Here is a 17,482-nt window from a genome sequence, read left to right on the forward strand (position 1 = left end):
GTCACTTATAAAACTTGTCAAGTTGTAAACTGTAATATAATTTAGTTGTTTTTTAAATACCAAAATTTAAACGTTAATGTTACAGACAAATTACGTGTTATATTAATATTCATTTATTAAAACTTGGCGCGCTACCTAAAAAATGAGCGATTATTTTGAATTTTGCGCGTTTAGTACTTTTTGATTTGACTCATTCACTATATTTGACAATTGACGTTGAATTTGGAAGTGGTGAAGGCATGCACGTTACTTTTAAAATTATTTCGTAATTTTACGAAAATAAAAGAATATAAAGTAACAAATCATGAAAAGAAGTACTGACTGTTAAAATAAGATAATCTTTAGCTTGTAAATTGTAAGAATCGGGTATGTTGAGTTTTAACTGTTACATAATATAGGTTAGGTTTTACATGTTTTATTAACATTTTAGCAAGAAAGTAGTGTTATCAACCAAGTATTAATTAAAAAAAAAAATGGAAGAATATAGCAGAGAACCATGTCCCTGGCGAATTGTCGACGATTGTGGTGGTGCTTTTACAAATTTAAAAAAAATTAGTGCAGAAAAAAGTTATGATCAATTTAAAAAAAAAATATAGTTGTACTAAGTAATTAAGGTATAAATATGAATTTGTTACAGAATTATATGAGATATGTGAATTATTAGGAGTGGAGCATAAACGTTTAAAAGTTTCATTAACAAATAGATATATCGACGGTGGAATATTAGCCGAATTAAATCACAAAGAAGCTGCAAAATTCCGCGACACGCTTTGTAAGAACTTGTACAGTCGTCTTTTTACATGGCTTGTAAATAGAATAAATGATAATACAAGGGTAATTAGATAAGTTTTTTGTTAAATAAGGTACAGTTTGATTATTTTCTTACATTAGGGCAAGCCTTTTGGACGACGAAAAGTCCTTGGTGTTTTGGATTTTTACGGATATGAAAACTTGAATCAGAACAATTTCGAGCAGTTATTAATTAATTATTGTAATGAAAAAATTCACAATTTTGTTGTTACAACATCTCTTAAGCACGAACAAGAGGATATTATTAAAGAAGGTTTAGAATGGACTAAAATCGATTTTTTTAATAACGAGTAAGTAAATTTTTTGTCTTCAAAACTCTTCCATTTTAAAATATACTTATTCCTTTTAGAAAAATTTGTCAACTTTTTGAAGATGAAAGCCATGGACTTTTCCCTTTAATGGACGAGCCTTGTATACAGTGTGATACAATGTATCTAAACCGTGTAGAGCAAATTTGCGTTAGTCATTCGCACTGTATTACAACGGATACACTTTTGCCTCCTTTTTGCTTTCAGTAAGTAAAACAAAATCTAATTATCTAATTATTAGTTATTGATTAATAAGATATGTTTTTAGAATTCGGCATTATGCAGGAACTGTAACTTACAATATAAAAGGTTTCTTAGAGAAAAATAGAGATTCATTGTCAAAGGAAATTTCCAGGACTATGTTCTCTTGTGCACATCCCTTAATGCAATCTCTCTTTCCTGAGGGTAACCCAAAAAGGTGTTGCAAGAAGAGGGCGTTAACTGTAGGAACCCAATTACAAGTTGCCTTAAACGCATTATTAAAAAATTTAAATAACAGACAAGCTCATTACATCCGATGTATCAAACCTAATGAGCTGAAGAAACCAAAACTTTTCGAATTTCCCTTGGTACAACACCAGGTAAAAATTAATTTTAAATAATATGTAAAAGAAAATAAGTCTTGCAAAGTACACCTCATTTTTCTTTAAAAATAATTATTAATTCTTTGTAGACAAGTACATAAAAAAATTACTCAAAAAAAAAAACATTATTACAGGTTAGATATTTGTGCTTGATTCCCACCGTTCAAATGTGGCGTATGGGTTACTGCTATCATATGTCTTTCACACATTTTCTTGCACGTTACAAAATGCTAAGTACGCATACGTGGCCCCATTGGCGAGGTTCAATTATAGAAGGCTCATCGATTATATTGCGATCCCTTCCCATACCCAATGCTGAGTTTACATTTGGAAGGAGTAAGATCTTCATTCGTAGCCCTCGAACAGTATTCGAACTGGAAGATTTTCGAAAGTTGCGGTTACACGACTTGGCCACTTTAATTCAAAAAACGTGGAGGTGTTACAGGTGTAGAACACGATATCAGAAAATGAGGAGAAGTCAAAAAGTTATTGCGGCTGCTTGGAGGACCTGGAAAGTAAGTTACATGTCTTAATTAATTTAGAAATATGTCTAAAAACATTTCTATTACAAGTTAAAAGAAAATAAGTGTTAGAAAGTTCTTGTGGAATTATCATAACAATAATAATAAATAAATCATCTTTTTATTTTATTTAAATGATACTGTTTTTATACTTCACATATTTTTTACTAATGAATGAATTTGCTTTTAAAAATGCTGTGGGTCTTCTTAATTATTTATTTTAGGAGTTTAAGGGAGAGTTATCGTATCAGGGTCAAAGACATCTTTGGTGTCTTTATTGTGTGGTATGTTCACATAAAAAAAATTATTAGTTTTCGCTAGATGACATACCGCTTATACTTAAAGTCTTTTTTAAGAAATTATAATTATTGTATACTAGGTTTGTATTTTGGACTATCTTGCTGAAAAAAATGTAATCTACGTTTGCTAGTTTTGGCAGTAGTTACCTTTTCAATTTTCTTTATTGGTCTTTTGGTTAAAAAGTTTTATTTTCAGGCAAGGGAAGAATATCGCAAGTTTAAATTGAAAAAGCAGAAGGAATGGGCCGCAAGAGTTATTCAGAGACATTATATACAGTGGAAGGTAAGACTTTTAAATTAAAATTATCTTAACATTAAAAATGAAAAAAAACGTTCTTAGTACTAGTTCTTCCCCTCTATCAGTCACTGTGAGCTCGAAACTGTTAGCACCATTGTTTGAGTGGTCGAATTTCATTTTTGTGAACAATACTCTGACGTAGTGTCGGCCATCATTCTTTTCTAATTGTTGCTGTTGGCGGCCATCATTTTTTTTCAATTGTTGTCGCATTGTAACTGATGTCGGCCATTATGGTTTTTTAATAGATGTATAGTACTCGATGATTAAAATTTAAAGGAATTGTTTGTAAATAGGTATGCAAATTTTTGTTCTTTATTTTTAGTCTAGGGTAACACATTTATCAGCAAGTGACCGCAACTTTCACATTTTTTACCAGTTACTAACTGGAGCAGATATACATTTACTAAGTAAGTTTAAAATACATCAGATAAGTAATGTAAAATTAATTTGTGTTGTTTACTAGAAAGTTTAAAGCTTCAAAGAAATGTTGAACATTATAATATTCTTTTAACTGAAGATCATCAGCCAACATTAGCAGAAGATGAGGACAAAACATTATTTAATTACACAAAAGCTGCTTTGGAAATTTTGGGATTTTCTACTGAGGATAACTTGAATATTTTTGGTGTTATTGCAGTCGTCCTTAAGTTAGGAAATTTAAACTTTGTGCCTTGCAATAATATTGATGGCACAGAGGGATGTGTCATCTATAATGATTATGGTAATTAAACTTCTCTGCTTTTTCAAACACATTAATTTATTTATTTATTAAAAAAGATTAGTCTTTTTAATAATTAATTCACAAAGTCTTAATAAATTCTGACATTGGTGAAATGTTCTTATATAAGGATCCTCAATATCAACAGTTTCTACCTCATCATTAAGAAATCTACCAAGTACGGTTTCGTAACTGTGGTTTGTAGAATTATGTTCTATTGTAATTTGTTCATGAAAGCTACCATTTTCTTTGAGCTTCTGTATTGTTTCTTTTATTATTTCTGCTCTTTTCATGTACTCCTCAATTTTACTTCAAACATATCCGCCTTTCACCAGTTTCTTCTAAAGACAAGAAAATAATGTATTAACAACTTAATTTATTAAGACATGTGCTGGTTTAAATATGGTTTACTAATTACATTTTATAGTGATTAAGCATTATAAATCCAAATTTATATNGCCAATATTGCTGGTAGTTTCAACGAGGTCCATGTTGATTTTGGACCAGCGTACTCTTCAAATTAAATATCGCGTGCCAGCAACCGAAATTTACCGGATGTCATTGTCCCCTTTTCCAGACGATGTAGCTGTTGTTCATATAAAAGCTGTAAGGACTTTTTATAAGTTATTCTTTTAAAACCTCCATTTTCTCATACGGAAAATTAATTTATCAGTATCAGTAGAATTGAAGAATAATTAATTTACAAACTTTTTTTAAGTAAATGTTAGTGGCATAATTTTACTATAATAAAGTAAATTAGTTAAGCTTTTAAACGCTTAAAATGTGTAATTATTTAGTTTGTTATGTGTAAGGTGCTATGTAGAAGGCTAGAACGTTTTGTATTTTAGTCAGCAAGTGAGCACAATCAGTCTTCTTCTTGTGCAACAATGGAATCGACCGGTTGTTTATTTCAGAGCGACTTGAGTAGGAAAAAGGGTGATTTTGTTTTTCAAACGGGCCATGTCATCGAAGTGGTAACGAAATTGTTCCTAGTAGTTCAGAACGCCATCGGGAAAGCCCCTGAGGTCAACATTACAACTGAGTAAGTGAAATGAAATTTTAATCAAGTTCTCCCTTTTATATATATATACTTACATCTAAAAATTAAACTGAAAATATCATCCCTGAATTTGTGCATAAGTCATGTGTCCTTTCCAACACTTTTTAAAGTACTTAGTCTTGAGATATTTAAGTAGTGAATTACAAATTTGAATATCGGTATATAAATGACTTGTCAGCTTCTTTGATTATGTAGGGTCATTTTAAAGATTTAAATTTAGTAATACAAGTGCTATTCATATATTCATTTTTTAAAGATTCATCATAATACACAATTGATTCAATATTACATTTAGTTCTAGTATAAGGGGGTATCTTATGATTATTTTAATTATTTCCGAATACAATATTGTTTATTTTTTCGTAAATATTGAATAGTTTTATTACAGTTTCATTTGCATTTTCCCAAGCAATAATACCATACCTAGCAGTACATAATCGTTCTTAAACAATTTTCTTTCTTTAATCTCATTAACTCTTTGTATTGTTTCCCTAGTACACACTTATTTTTGACAAAGTGGGAATCTTTAAGAGATTCATTTTTGTTTTTTTTGATAATATTTATTGTTACTTTTAATGTAAGAATGTGGTCTTTTAGATTCGAAGCAAATTTTGGTTCTCAAACAGTTACCTTTACTTTTAAATGTGTTGGTTTATCAGAAGTGCGTGTAGTCCGTAAAGGAAATAAAATGGAGGTGTTAGTATGATGTCATGTGATACATATCGAGAAGACCAGCATATTTTTCACTGCCATTAGTCTTCTATTGCTATGTATAAACAATGCGTTATTATAACAAAAGTTATTTTTTTTCTTGTCTATACATATACAACACAAAAGTATGAACTTTGGCGTTTTTATGATAGTGATGATTGACGGCTTATTAAAAGAAAATAAAATAATAGATTTGATTAGTTTACGTTAGAATGTTAAAAGTGATTATTATTATTATTATTATGAACATTAGAAACGCAGAAGATTATGAATAATAGGTAAATAAGATTATTGTAGAACTTCTTCGAGATGAATCTATTTTCATTAATTAATATTCGTAATGTGCAATAAGCGAACACAGATGATATTTCAACTAAAGATAAATTATGTATATAAATTGTTAATAGACTAGGTTTGTTTTTTTAAAATAATTCATTTTTAAAATAAAGTTGATATATATTAAACACTCTCTTATCATCTATATATCATCTATTTATATTTTTGAAATAAGGCGGACTGCCAAAATTGGACTGTAAAGAAGTAGTGAGTTAGAAAATGCACAAATTGCATTATTCTGTGTGATTTAAACCTAGTTAAGGTCGAAAGTATTCAAGGATTGTAGTGTCAGTGCATTTAATAATTTAGTAAAGTTTAGATTCTATTTTAAACAAGTTCGCACTATCCTATGAAATTCGCCTTAAGTGCATAATAATTAGCACAAGGTGGTGCCTATCTGCCTACATGCTATCCACTGAAATACTCGTCATGAACTGCAGAACTATAAAGCTTAGTATACAATATATTTCAGAATATTGTACGGTTTACATAATAGTTCTATTATCTTATTGAAAACAAATGTTATAAACTATAAACTTCGATTTATTGAAAGAAGCAATTAAATAATATAAAGTAAACGTAAATGTATTTTACAAGACCTTTTTAAAAGTTTGACAGGAAGTTATATGGATCTTAAAAAACACGAGTATGTAGACATGTATATATAAAATTTTTTACTTCTTCTCAATATCATCGGACAATTTCTGAACTGTATCGTTTAAATTTTCACGTTGCTTATAGCTTTCTCTTAGTTGGGTGAAAAGCGACAATTGTGTTTCGTATTCCTTTTTCAAGTCGGAGTTTAATTTCACCATTGTATCTAGTTTTTGATTAAGTAAAGAGTGTTTTTCTTTCTCAACATTAAACTTTTGTTCCATGATGTCTATTTTATCTTCTAATTGCTTTACTTCGATGTTACGCACGTCCAAAAGATCTTTTGTGATCGCTACGATTTCTTTAAGTGATCCAATCTGCTGTGAAAGGGCTTCAATTTGAAGTTCTTGATTTCTACAAATTTTGGTTTTTTCGAGTAATAAGTTTTTCCCATTTTTTGGATTTTGAGCTAAAGTTGTGTTTATATCTGTAACTTCTTTTTGAAGCGCCTCATTTTTCGTTTTTAATTCATCTTTCTCTGTTGTGACGTTCTAAAAAATAGCAGAGAATGGTTTTTTTTTAGAGCTCAATTAAGATTTTTTACCTGTAATTTTTCTTCCAACTGTTTTATTATTTCATCATCCTTCCTCATTTTAATTTCAAATTGAGAAATTTTTTCTAGTAGTTCTTTTTCGCGTAACTGGAGGAGTGATTCGGATGCGTCATTTTCCTGAAATATGTAATATGTTCTTATTATATACATCTGCACAAAGGTATGCACTTTTATTTAATACATGTGTAACCTAATTTAATGGGAGTGTGATTTACCAAAATTTATTTTTGTAATTGTGTATAACAATTAGTTTTACAAACCTTAATGATGTTAGGCTCTTCTAGTTGTTGGATATCTAGGGCGCTTTTGGAAGATTGTTCAGACATTTTAAATTTAATTAAGTTTTAAACGAAAGAAAAATGTCGGGTCTATCGAAATAAGTTTAAGAACTATTAGAGTATTTTTAGAAGTCCATTCTATTTTTGGAAAAGTCACTTATAAAACTTGTCAAGTTGTAAACTGTAATATAATTTAGTTGTTTTTTAAATACCAAAATTTAAACGTTAATGTTACAGACAAATTACGTGTTATATTAATATTCATTTATTAAAACTTGGCGCGCTACCTAAAAAATGAGCGATTATTTTGAATTTTGCGCGTTTAGTACTTTTTGATTTGACTCATTCACTATATTTGACAATTGACGTTGAATTTGGAAGTGGTGAAGGCATGCACGTTACTTTTAAAATTATTTCGTAATTTTACGAAAATAAAAGAATATAAAGTAACAAATCATGAAAAGAAGTACTGACTGTTAAAATAAGATAATCTTTAGCTTGTAAATTGTAAGAATCGGGTATGTTGAGTTTTAACTGTTACATAATATAGGTTAGGTTTTACATGTTTTATTAACATTTTAGCAAGAAAGTAGTGTTATCAACCAAGTATTAATTAAAAAAAAAAATGGAAGAATATAGCAGAGAACCATGTCCCTGGCGAATTGTCGACGATTGTGGTGGTGCTTTTACAATGGGGTTGATTGGAGGCGGTGTATTTCAAAGTATCAAAGGTTTTCGTAACGCTCCTTCAGGCATAAATAGACGTCTAGTAAGTGTTTAATTTTTAAAACGATATTCTTTACTTAACATTCATAATTTAAGGACATAAAAACATGATTAAGTATTATTTTTTCTTTCTTTATAGATTGGCAGTTTAACAGCCATAAAGCAAAGGTCGCCTATAATAGCAGGTAACTTTGCTGTATGGGGTGGGATGTTTTCAACAATAGATTGTGCATTAATACATATTCGGAAAAAAGAAGATCCATGGAACTCTATAATAAGTGGTGCTGCAACAGGAGGGATATTAGCTGCTAGGAATGGCTTGCCTGCAATGGCAGGGAGTGCTTTCATAGGAGGTATGCTATTGGCACTTATTGAAGGTGTTGGGATTATGTTTACAAGATTATCAGCTGAGCAGTTTCAACCTCAACTACCACCTCTAGAGGACACTTCACAGTTTGGTGTAAACCAGTCAAGTTCAAATGCGAACAACTACAATTTCCAGTGAATACTGGTGATTAGACTGTGATTTTCTTCTTTTGACTGAAAGTGTGAGACAGGTTTGTTCTAAATATAGTAGTAGTAAATAATTTTTAATTTCTGCACCATTTTTTAAATCTTTTTCCTTAAAACTTGTAAGTACTTGGAAAAATTAAAAAAAAAAATAGGCTTTGAGACAGCAAAACTATTCTAGAAATATTTTATGTGCAGATTACAGTGCAATGTACTGAACTGAACAGAAAATTTAACTTCCAACTAATAATTCTTTTGCTTCAGATATCTGTAATTAAATTTGGCTAAAGTTGTGGAACAATTTTGATCATTTTATCAGATAAAAACATTCATTCCTTAGAAATTTAAATTTATTATATTATTTTTTTAAACCTTTACCATACAAACTTTTCAATGTCACTCTCTTAAAGCAAATTTAATTTAAAATCACTAGTAAAAAACTTTGAATCAGTGATTTTTCACTGCAGAAATACACTTCTGGATCTCTTGAAGTTAATTTTGTCTATAATAACAAGGTAGCCACACATAGAACGCTATCTGACAATTCTGTATGGGTTTAATTTATTTGTTGTAGTAAAAAAATAATAGAAAATGCAGTTTATTGTATTATGATTTTCTTTAATTCAATGACATTTTTAAACGTAAAATTTTCGCATTTTTAATTCTTTTTAGAAATAAAAAGCCTAATCTACTTGCTTAAAAGCAGTTCTCGTACTAATATTTGTTTTGTTTTGAATATTTTATAATAATCATTTCGAGTATAGTATTGGATACATAAATAAATACAATTTATAAATTTAAAAATGGAGAATTTCCAGTTGTTTAGTTGAAAAATGTTAATGCAAAAAAGGAGATAATATATACTGAAATAAAAACGGTATGTTGGTCTACACAATGTTTAGTCATCAGTAGGGTAGACTGATTACTTACATTGACTAAGAAACTAATATTTTGTCAATTAAAAATGTAACATTTGTTGGCCCCCACCTCAGTAAAAAAGCTTTCAAATCAGACATTGGTAAGAAAGTTTATTTTGTTTAAAATAAAATTGCTATGACTTAATGAAATTAGAAAAAGACGTTTATGATTGTTCTGTACTTACTGCTTTCCCATGTATTCTTTTTTTTTTTGTTTGTTTAAAATTATATTTTAGCAGGTATTTTAAATTAGAATTAATTTTGGCTTTCACGAGTGAAAAATTAATTACTTATCTGTATGTACTGGGGATGTTGTGATGAAGAAAAAGGCTCGGTATAGATTTCAAATTTATTTTTTTTTACGCATTACTCGAAATATTTTATTATGTAACAAGACCGTACTTTACAATTATTTTTATGCGTAAAGAAATAGCTTCTAACATAAAGTAAAACATTTCCTAGTAGTTTATAAACGTAAATCTGTTCTTTTTTATAAGTAAGGTGTGTACAAATAACGGAACTAAATGAAAAAAACATGCTTAGTTGTTAAGAATTTAACAAAACCATATCCACAGTGTTGCAAAGGTGACGAGTCTGTTACACCATTCCATTAAACGTTTCATTTTAATTTATTTAAAAAAAATCACATATTTTTCGAGTTAACGATTTGAATGATAGATTTTTATTAAAATGAACAATTTGAAATATTTTTTATTTAGGTACAAAATAAATCAACTAATTTTTTTCTTAAAGTAATTATGTTATTAATAATGTTCTATTTTATATTTTACGCACAGGGATTTAACTACCCTTTGTACAGTGTAATTTTATTGGCATGACTAAGTTTCGTTATCTTCTGCCATCATTTGTTCGATTAATCGTTTTCGTTCTTCGGCTTGACGAAGTTTTGTTAAAACCACACTCTCGTAATCGGACGGTTTTATGGTTGAACTGTACACCCTATGATTGATTGTTTCACGTGGTTCATTAAGCCATCGCAATTCTAATGGATTTGTGGACAATCCTTTTTCTAGTTGCACAGCCATTTCCTTTAGAAAGATACATTTCATTTATATATTAACATAACAGCTACCAATAATTTATAAATATTTTGAAAAAAATGGATCTAATTTTAAACAGTATTACTTGAAATAATTCTTTAAAAATAAGTAAATTGGATTCTAGAGTAATTGAATAACATTAAACTATGATTTCTAAAAACTTGAAATAATAGTTTTAGGATAAACTAAAAATTTGTTTAAAAAGTAATATTACAAATCTGCCACAAAAACATCTTTAATAATTTAGCAAAATCAAATTAATTAAAGTTTTACATACTGCCGCTCTTTGGGTAGTGAATTCAACTAAAGCACTTCCTTTCTTTTTAGAAGACATAATTAATGCAGACAGATCTCCATACTGAAATAAATATTGAAAAAATGTATATACACACAAAGCGATTAAATTATGCCTTAAGATTAAAGGAACTTACAATTTGGGTTTAATTTTTATTCAATGCTTGTTAGATACCTTTGATAAAAATTTAGAAAGTATTTCTTGTGTGTATCCCCCATTATCTGGATCATTTTTGGTAGCTTTCCACTTAATTTTAATACGATGCTCGCTAGGATTCCATCTATCTATTTGTGTATTTTTTGGTTTTTCTTCTCTTATTTTTCTCATAATATATTCCATTTCTTCTTCTACTTGTTTATTACCTTCTTTACGTAATCTTTCTATTTCTTCCTAATAAAAATAAATAAAAAGGAATGTTTTAAAACACTGTACAGTTTCAACTAGCCTTTAACTTTTGTGCTTCTGTTTTCCCAGTAGTTCTTTCAGTGGCTGCAAATTTTTCTCTGGCCTCAAGATCTTCTTTTAGTTTTCTTCGTTTATTGTCTAATTCTTTGTGTCTTTGAGCAGCCTCCTTTTTACCTCTTAATACTTTATCATAAGCTTTTCTTGCAGATTCATCAGTTAAAATTTCTAAAACTTTTGTTAACTGATGGAATTGTTTAGCAGCATTAGGATTTTCAGGATTTTTATCAGGATGACATTGAAGTGCTTTTTTTCTGTAAGCTTTTTTGATCTACAAAAAATACATTAACAACATATGTATTTCAAAAAGACTTCAATATTTACATCTGTTGCGGTGGATGATGGTTCTATTTCCAAAATTTCATAAAGATCTGCATCTTCTATTTTAAAATCGTCCAAATTAGCCATAATGTTTGCTATGGATTTTAACCACTACACACTGCTAATTTTATCACAACTGTTTCAAAAATTAGTAATATTCATTTAAATAGTTCTAAATATCAAGACTTTAACTGACAATAATTTAGGACTGTTTTATTGGCAACTCTTGTCTTGAGTATTTCCGAGTAGCTATTATCGATTAGAAGCTTTTATATTTTATTATCTCAGGCGGTTGCAGAAAAATCCATTTAAATTGGTAACGAATACTAGTATCCATACCACTACTAAAGTTCATTCGGACTATGAAGTAAATGTTTTTAAATTTCACTTCCTTAAAAGAAAGGCAGTATAATATTACTATACAAATGTATTTTTTAGTGTTTAACAGGTACTTAAATAAGAAAATGCAAATTTAAGGAGAAAACTTACGTAGTAAACATAACCTCGATCATCTTGTCACACTGATCAATAACCAAAAGAAATGACCTCATATAAGCATTGGGACAAAGAACTGACTGTTTTTCTTGTTGTTTTAGGTATTTAATAATGTTTTTAATCGTTTTTCACCTTTATTGAAAGTTCTACTTCACATCACTTAATACATCTTATTATAATAGTTATTTATTTATACATATTAAATATATTTATCATTATCTATGTAACTATCAATACTGTTACTATAGACCATCCATAGACTATCATCATAGATAAGATATTATCTTAATTTAATCGTCATAATATGAGGCTCTGTAAACAACTAAACCCAGTTTTAAATTATTATTACTTTCTAATAACAAATATTGTACTTCACTGTGTTATTACTAATGGATTGTTTATGATTTAAGAAATTTTGCAGTAGTACCCCAATTGTGAAACCATTATCTATGGTTTTAATATACGTTAGATTATCTATGTACGTTAGTTTGGTTCATAGATAATAGATATACAAAGGGTTTGGTTAGTTAACAATAAAGAACTTGTAATGTGAATGTAGCATGATGTAAATTAACTATATTATTATAATTAACTTACTGAGAAAAGGGAGAAAATCTACGAAGTAGCAGATTACATTATAATGACGGAAGAATTAAACGAGTGTGAATTGGGGACTCGAGAGTATTGGGATAAAAGATATGAAGAAGAAATTCGCAATTATAATAGCCATGGAGATGTGGGAGACATTTGGTTTGGAGAGGATATAGCTGATAGAATTGTGAAATGGATGGAAAAAAATACTTCCAAACAAGCCACAATTGCAGACGTTGGATGTGGAAATGGTATGCTTCTTGTATATTTAGCACAAAGTGGTTTTGAAGATTTAAGTGGTTTTGATTATTCTGAATGTGCAATTCATTTAGCTGAACAAGTGATGAAGAAAAATAATTACTATTTTAAACTAGTCCAATGCGACATTCTTAAAAGTCATGGTTTATGTTCTAATTTTGATGTGATTGTGGATAAGGGTACTTATGATGCTATTAGTTTAATGAAAGATGCAAAAAAAAATAGAACGGTGTATATTGAGAATATGTATGAATGTCTTAAAAACCATGGATTTTTGTTATTAACGTCTTGTAACTGGACTAAGGAAGAATTAGAAGAACAATTTTTATCAAAGTTTACAGTTCATTGTGTCATTCCAACACCACAATTTAAATTTGGAGGAAAAGTCGGAAGTATTGTTTCAGTTGTTGTTTTTAAAAAGAAACATGCTTAATTTATTTAATTTTTTTTTTATTGCTTATTAATCAGCTTCCCACTTTTTCAAATGTGAAACTGAAGTTTTTTTCTTGTAATCGGATGAAACGTCAAAGAATAAGGTTATTTTAATAAATATTTAAAAATCCAACATTGCCAAGTTACTACACTGTATATCCTAATGCATATTTAATGCTCTAATATCCAAAACATAATTATTCGTTGAATGTTTGGTGGTAAGTTTCATCGTCAATAATTCGGTTATAATAATCTATTTAAATTCATTTAATATATATGAAAAAATAATTAGGATTTCATAACACTAAACACTGTTAGTGTAAATGAATGTTTTTCACTTTGTTTTGGGTAATTGTATAATCTAGGCATTTTTATGTTGTGTACTGTACGTTACAATTTTTTATACGATTTCTAATAAAGAAAGATTATCATAGTTTAAAATGCGGACAAAATACTATAATTGTATTGTGCTGCTTATTTTTAAGTTAAATATTCCGTTATTAATTAAGAAAGATGGAAGTACAAANAAATGTTCACGGTGTTAGTAATAAACAGTTACTGCTGAAATTTTCGTAAATAAGTAAACCTAATACGATTCCCTGGAAGAAAAGAGTTGATTCAGCGTTACTCTTGCAGAATACTAAGTGTCTAATAGTTAAAAGCCAGCGTATGTGCTGAAATCTAAAATGTAGCAACGTATTGTATTTATCTATCCACACAATAGTTCTGCAAAGAGGAAACTCATGTTGATCTTTTTTACGATCACATTACGCTTCTGTTAATTTTACTACTACCATTAAATAGTTAAGAGGTTTCGATCTCTAATATTTAATTATAATATATTGTATAAAGCGCTAGAATACAAAAAGAAATTAAGAAGAAAATTCAGTCATATACATGCATTATTTAATTTAGAATTTGCTTAATACTTTAGGGAATAAATATTATTATCAGAAAAAAAATACTGTTTCCGAGGGATAGAAAAATTAGTTTTTTATGGTTGTCGATGATCTTTGATACGTATGTACATATTTAGGACATTAACGCGAGCAAATACTCTTAAAAGTATTTGAATATAGTATTTTATATATTTTTACTCAAATACTTTACAGGTTTGCCCGGTATTACGTAAAATTTAAAACCGTAAACATTCAACTTCACGTAGCGTTAAACTTACTTCTGACAATGAAAGGTTCTTTTCTGTTCCAATTAATTACGTTGACATCGCTTTCATGTGCTTGGTCATTGCTCAGCATGCAAGCTTTACTTGGTGGTGCCCTGATATCCCAAATTCGTATACTCTTATCCACTGAGCAAGATGCTAAAACACTCTCTTCATTAGGTGACCATTGTATATCTTCCACCGAATCAGTATGGCCGATTAAAGGCCTCTGGTCCACGTTCCATTTGCCTCCTTCTGCTGGTCGCCATATATGTAAATTCCTTCTACAATCACCCGTAACATTAGTAATATTCATTTAAATAGTTCTAAATATCAAGACTTTAACTGACAATAATTTAGGACTGTTTTATTGGCAACTCTTGTCTTGAGTATTTNTCAACTTCACGTAGCGTTAAACTTACTTCTGACAATGAAAGGTTCTTTTCTGTTCCAATTAATTATGTTCACATCGCTTTCATGTGCTCGGTCATTGCTCAGCATGCAAGCTTTACTTGGTGGTGCCCTGATATCCCAAATTCGTATACTCTTATCCACTGAGCAAGATGCTAAAACACTCTCTTCATTAGGTGACAATTGTATATCTTCCACCGAATCAGTATGGCCGATTAAAGGCATCTGGTTCACGTTCCATTTGCCTCCTTCTGCTGGTCGCCATATATGTAAATTCCTTCTACAATCACCCGTAACTAAAAACTGAAAGTATCACTATCATAAACATAACCCAATAGGTAATTTTGGTAGCTTACTCCTGGTGCTATAGAACTCCAATCCATGCCAAAGCCTTCTTCTTGATGTCCACTGAGAGGTTTAATGGTATTTTTAACGTGTCCTTTGTTATAATGAGATAAAAGTTGAGGATTATCTACAGCCTATAGCTGTTAAGTTAAATCCCAAATGTTAACTCACCCTAATTCACTCCAACTGGCTGCGACATCTGTATTGTTTAGTTTTGTACACTAAAATATGTAAATACTCATAACAATGAATTGAATTACTTTTAATTAAACTGACCCGTATTCTATCAACACACCCTTGGTGTTTTATCAATGCACATGACATTTGAGAACGTTTAGACTAATCCCCGTCTTCTTCATCGTCATCTTCTGATTCTCCTTCGTCACTTCGACTGGTCTTATGTAAATTCGAAAATTTCATGATTATGAGACTGTTGATGTCAGTCTGAGATGCTTGAGTTCCAGCTATTGTATACATAGTAGCTCAAAAAGTTTCTCTATTTTTATCAAGTTCGTCCTTAATAACATCGAAACTTACATGAGCTCCTGTTTGGGCTTGATATAACATAATGTATGCTGTTTCATCACAAACTAGTTCATCACCTTCTTTAAGAGGCTTACCAGGAAGGTAAACTTCTTTTGCTTCAATACTTTCCTTGTTTTCGTCGTCTCCTTCGTGCATTGCGTTATCGTTCTCCATGGTATGACTTTCTTCTAATTCCATCTCATTACCAGACATTTCGCCCCATTTTTAATAGATAATCATTAAAAATAAGAAACACGTCTGATAAAATGTTAGATTAACTCTTCCAAACATTGGAGTTATAGATATAAACGTGGCGGAGACCATAGATTAAAAAAATACAACCGTCAGCGTAGGCAATCATAGATAAGATCGAGATCATAGATATCAGGCAGAACAGAAAATTTCTAATGTATTGCCTGAAGTCGGCAAATGAAAATTTGTTTTTCATATTTTATCGATGTTGATGGTTTGTTGATTTATTTATTTATATCCAATCAGTAGGAAATTTTTTGAACTTTCAAACCCTAATTTAAAAATGTCCTTTTTGCTTCATGTTAAATTAATTTTTCTCTTACCAAACGAGNACATTGGATTTTAACGACTTATTTTTTTTTTTTCTACAATATAGGCTTGCTTTGAGATGACATCCTTGGATTAGATGGGAAAACTATTTACAGATGTGATGATCCTGGCAGTCAAATATACTTTTATTTCCAAGAATGCTAGTCGAAAAATACACAGAACAAGATGTTAATGGTGGTAATTATCATTAATAATAAAGTAACAAAACTTAATTAACAAAAAAATAAGACTAAGTTGTTTCAACAGGTTTCCAGTAAAACGTAATAAATTGACATTGAGAGGGTAAATCAGCAAGGGGAAGAAGTAGAATCCCATTCATGCTTCTTTGGATTGGTTTTGGAAATGGACCGTTAGTAGAAAGGGTAAGGAATCTTTAATTATTTTATGGAGAATGGTTTGATGATAATTACTGTTATAATTTTTTACTCTTTTGAATTGTAAGTTAAAATACTTGAAAATTTAATATTTAAGATGAAACTAACATTAAATTGTTTCAACAGGTTATGATTTTAACACATGAAACGAACAAGGTGAAAAAATAAAAACGATTGGAAACCTGGAGGAGTGGAGCCCCTTGGGACCTGAAAGGTGCAGTTTTTAGAAATACGTGCAGTCCAATTGACACCGATGCATATAAAATTACACATGTGATGTCTTCTACTGTGTGGTTCATTTCACCATCAGTGGCATTATTTTCCTTTCACAAGCGTCTATTGTTGAACAACGCTTAGGAATAAAACTAGAGCACCATAGAGTATATTTGAGGTAAGCGGTTGTTTTACTGTTTAATTATTTCTGTGGCATCTATGGTTTCTCTTCTATCAATTATCTATTGTTTACAGCATAAATTGACATCGTCCATCTATGGTTATCTCTATTGCTTTTGGCATTTATCTGTCATAAATGTAATTCACGCCCATGTCGCCATTTTATAATGTAGTTATTTACTTGCCTTTTGGTGCATGTTTTTATTGTATTTCATGTTTTACTTAACTTAATCCCTTCTTTAATTAACATTTTTTTTTGTCTATTTCTACAGATCGTCCAACAGATGAGAGGAAATTGAAGTTCAGATTGATCCTATTGAAGCAAAACTAATAACTGGTGTTGTCTTTCTTGGACTCTATTCTGGATTTGCTGTTTTCATCTTCACCTTGCAACATTATGCAGTTAATTTTCAACAGATAAGTGAGAACAAGAGGAGATTTACTTGAATTCCACTAAAGGAGCAAGTTTTCTTCTTTGGCATTTCTACTGGA

The 17,482-nt window shown here is 29.8% G+C and overlaps 7 protein-coding genes and 1 long non-coding RNA gene across 9 annotated transcripts in view; 4 read left to right on the forward strand and 4 right to left on the reverse strand.

The window, feature by feature from the left end:
* LOC108737363 (unconventional myosin-Ib) overlaps positions 1-5,406 on the forward strand; it is a 6,833-nt gene extending 1,427 nt beyond the window's left edge. Inside the window, exons 6-15 of the mRNA XM_025973761.1 lie at positions 597-605; positions 638-834; positions 892-1,100; positions 1,160-1,324; positions 1,387-1,699; positions 1,837-2,217; positions 2,719-2,815; positions 3,966-4,144; positions 4,387-4,580; positions 5,196-5,406. Of these exons, the coding sequence (XP_025829546.1) occupies positions 597-605; positions 638-834; positions 892-1,100; positions 1,160-1,324; positions 1,387-1,699; positions 1,837-2,217; positions 2,719-2,815; positions 3,966-4,144; positions 4,387-4,580; positions 5,196-5,304 (1,853 nt within the window). The 3' untranslated portion in view covers positions 5,305-5,406. The remainder of the gene's footprint in view (positions 1-596; positions 606-637; positions 835-891; positions 1,101-1,159; positions 1,325-1,386; positions 1,700-1,836; positions 2,218-2,718; positions 2,816-3,965; positions 4,145-4,386; positions 4,581-5,195) is intronic.
* Positions 5,407-6,170: 764 nt separating this feature from the next.
* LOC108737378 (filament-like plant protein 1) lies at positions 6,171-7,271 on the reverse strand. Its single transcript, XM_018470201.2, has 3 exons — positions 7,113-7,271; positions 6,844-6,969; positions 6,171-6,790 (listed from the first exon to the last, which is right to left on the reverse strand). Exons 1-3 carry the CDS (start codon positions 7,176-7,178, stop codon positions 6,320-6,322), a joined length of 663 nt encoding a protein of 220 aa, XP_018325703.1. The 5' UTR covers positions 7,179-7,271; the 3' UTR covers positions 6,171-6,319.
* Positions 7,272-7,503: 232 nt separating this feature from the next.
* On the forward strand, positions 7,504-9,013 carry LOC108737381 (mitochondrial import inner membrane translocase subunit Tim17-B). The gene is made up of 3 exons (XM_018470203.2): positions 7,504-7,648; positions 7,713-7,899; positions 7,996-9,013. Exons 2-3 carry the CDS (start codon positions 7,756-7,758, stop codon positions 8,359-8,361), a joined length of 510 nt encoding a protein of 169 aa, XP_018325705.1. The 5' UTR covers positions 7,504-7,648; positions 7,713-7,755; the 3' UTR covers positions 8,362-9,013.
* A 920-nt stretch (positions 9,014-9,933) lies between these two features.
* Positions 9,934-12,133, reverse strand: LOC108737377 (dnaJ homolog subfamily C member 17). 2 transcript variants are annotated; one of them, XM_018470200.1, is made up of 6 exons: positions 11,912-12,133; positions 11,426-11,809; positions 11,085-11,372; positions 10,814-11,029; positions 10,622-10,702; positions 9,934-10,332 (listed from the first exon to the last, which is right to left on the reverse strand). In XM_018470200.1, exons 2-6 carry the CDS (start codon positions 11,507-11,509, stop codon positions 10,123-10,125), a joined length of 879 nt encoding a protein of 292 aa, XP_018325702.1. In that variant the 5' UTR covers positions 11,510-11,809; positions 11,912-12,133; the 3' UTR covers positions 9,934-10,122. The 2 variants fall into 2 exon arrangements, with proteins under 2 accessions (XP_018325702.1, XP_018325701.1); XM_018470199.2 differs by having other exon boundaries at positions 11,426-11,813.
* A 214-nt stretch (positions 12,134-12,347) lies between these two features.
* LOC108737380 (EEF1A lysine methyltransferase 2) lies at positions 12,348-13,331 on the forward strand. Its single transcript, XM_018470202.2, has one exon. It carries the CDS (start codon positions 12,558-12,560, stop codon positions 13,197-13,199), a length of 642 nt encoding a protein of 213 aa, XP_018325704.1. The 5' UTR covers positions 12,348-12,557; the 3' UTR covers positions 13,200-13,331.
* Positions 13,332-14,762: 1,431 nt separating this feature from the next.
* LOC108737364 (glutamate-rich WD repeat-containing protein 1-like) lies at positions 14,763-15,485 on the reverse strand. Its single transcript, XM_025973756.1, has 4 exons — positions 15,393-15,485; positions 15,288-15,337; positions 15,128-15,179; positions 14,763-15,074 (listed from the first exon to the last, which is right to left on the reverse strand). Exons 1-4 carry the CDS (start codon positions 15,438-15,440, stop codon positions 14,763-14,765), a joined length of 462 nt encoding a protein of 153 aa, XP_025829541.1. The 5' UTR covers positions 15,441-15,485.
* A 5-nt stretch (positions 15,486-15,490) lies between these two features.
* On the reverse strand, positions 15,491-15,880 carry LOC112904228 (glutamate-rich WD repeat-containing protein 1-like). The gene is made up of 2 exons (XM_025973759.1): positions 15,654-15,880; positions 15,491-15,580 (listed from the first exon to the last, which is right to left on the reverse strand). The coding sequence occupies exons 1-2, from the start codon at positions 15,852-15,854 to the stop codon at positions 15,539-15,541; spliced, it is 243 nt and encodes an 80-aa protein (XP_025829544.1). The 5' UTR covers positions 15,855-15,880; the 3' UTR covers positions 15,491-15,538.
* A 374-nt stretch (positions 15,881-16,254) lies between these two features.
* On the forward strand, positions 16,255-17,478 carry LOC112904226. Its single transcript, XR_003230963.1, has 4 exons — positions 16,255-16,400; positions 16,470-16,585; positions 16,724-16,988; positions 17,263-17,478. It is a non-coding gene; the product is annotated as an uncharacterized LOC112904226 (long non-coding RNA).
* Positions 17,479-17,482: the final 4 nt, after the last annotated feature.

The sequence above is a fragment of the Agrilus planipennis genome, unplaced genomic scaffold (assembly GCF_000699045.2).
Source record: "Agrilus planipennis isolate EAB-ADULT unplaced genomic scaffold, Apla_2.0 scaffold159, whole genome shotgun sequence".
Classification (NCBI taxonomy): domain Eukaryota; kingdom Metazoa; phylum Arthropoda; class Insecta; order Coleoptera; family Buprestidae; genus Agrilus; species Agrilus planipennis.

Coding starts and splice junctions, on each gene's coding strand:
- LOC108737378 (XM_018470201.2), bottom strand. CDS start 7,178: ATGTCTGAACAATCTTCCAAAAGCGCCCTAGATATCCAACAACTAGAA. Junction 6,970..7,112: donor AAGAGCCTAACATCATTAAG/GTTTGTAAAACT, acceptor TACATATTTCAG/GAAAATGACGCATCCGAATC. Junction 6,791..6,843: donor AGTTGGAAGAAAAATTACAG/GTAAAAAATCTT, acceptor GCTATTTTTTAG/AACGTCACAACAGAGAAAGA.
- LOC112904228 (XM_025973759.1), bottom strand. CDS start 15,854: ATGTCTGGTAATGAGATGGAATTAGAAGAAAGTCATACCATGGAGAAC. Junction 15,581..15,653: donor AAGCCCAAACAGGAGCTCAT/GTAAGTTTCGAT, acceptor TGTATACAATAG/CTGGAACTCAAGCATCTCAG.
- LOC108737377 (XM_018470200.1), bottom strand. CDS start 11,509: ATGGCTAATTTGGACGATTTTAAAATAGAAGATGCAGATCTTTATGAA. Junction 11,030..11,084: donor CAGAAGCACAAAAGTTAAAG/GCTAGTTGAAAC, acceptor TATTTTTATTAG/GAAGAAATAGAAAGATTACG. Junction 10,703..10,813: donor TTTCTAAATTTTTATCAAAG/GTATCTAACAAG, acceptor TATTTATTTCAG/TATGGAGATCTGTCTGCATT.
- LOC108737380 (XM_018470202.2), top strand. CDS start 12,558: ATGACGGAAGAATTAAACGAGTGTGAATTGGGGACTCGAGAGTATTGG.
- LOC108737364 (XM_025973756.1), bottom strand. CDS start 15,440: ATGTCATGTGCATTGATAAAACACCAAGGGTGTGTTGATAGAATACGG. Junction 15,338..15,392: donor GGTGTGTTGATAGAATACGG/GTCAGTTTAATT, acceptor TACATATTTTAG/TGTACAAAACTAAACAATAC. Junction 15,180..15,287: donor GCCAGTTGGAGTGAATTAGG/GTGAGTTAACAT, acceptor TAAACCTCTCAG/TGGACATCAAGAAGAAGGCT.
- LOC108737381 (XM_018470203.2), top strand. CDS start 7,756: ATGGAAGAATATAGCAGAGAACCATGTCCCTGGCGAATTGTCGACGAT. Junction 7,900..7,995: donor CAGGCATAAATAGACGTCTA/GTAAGTGTTTAA, acceptor CTTTCTTTATAG/ATTGGCAGTTTAACAGCCAT.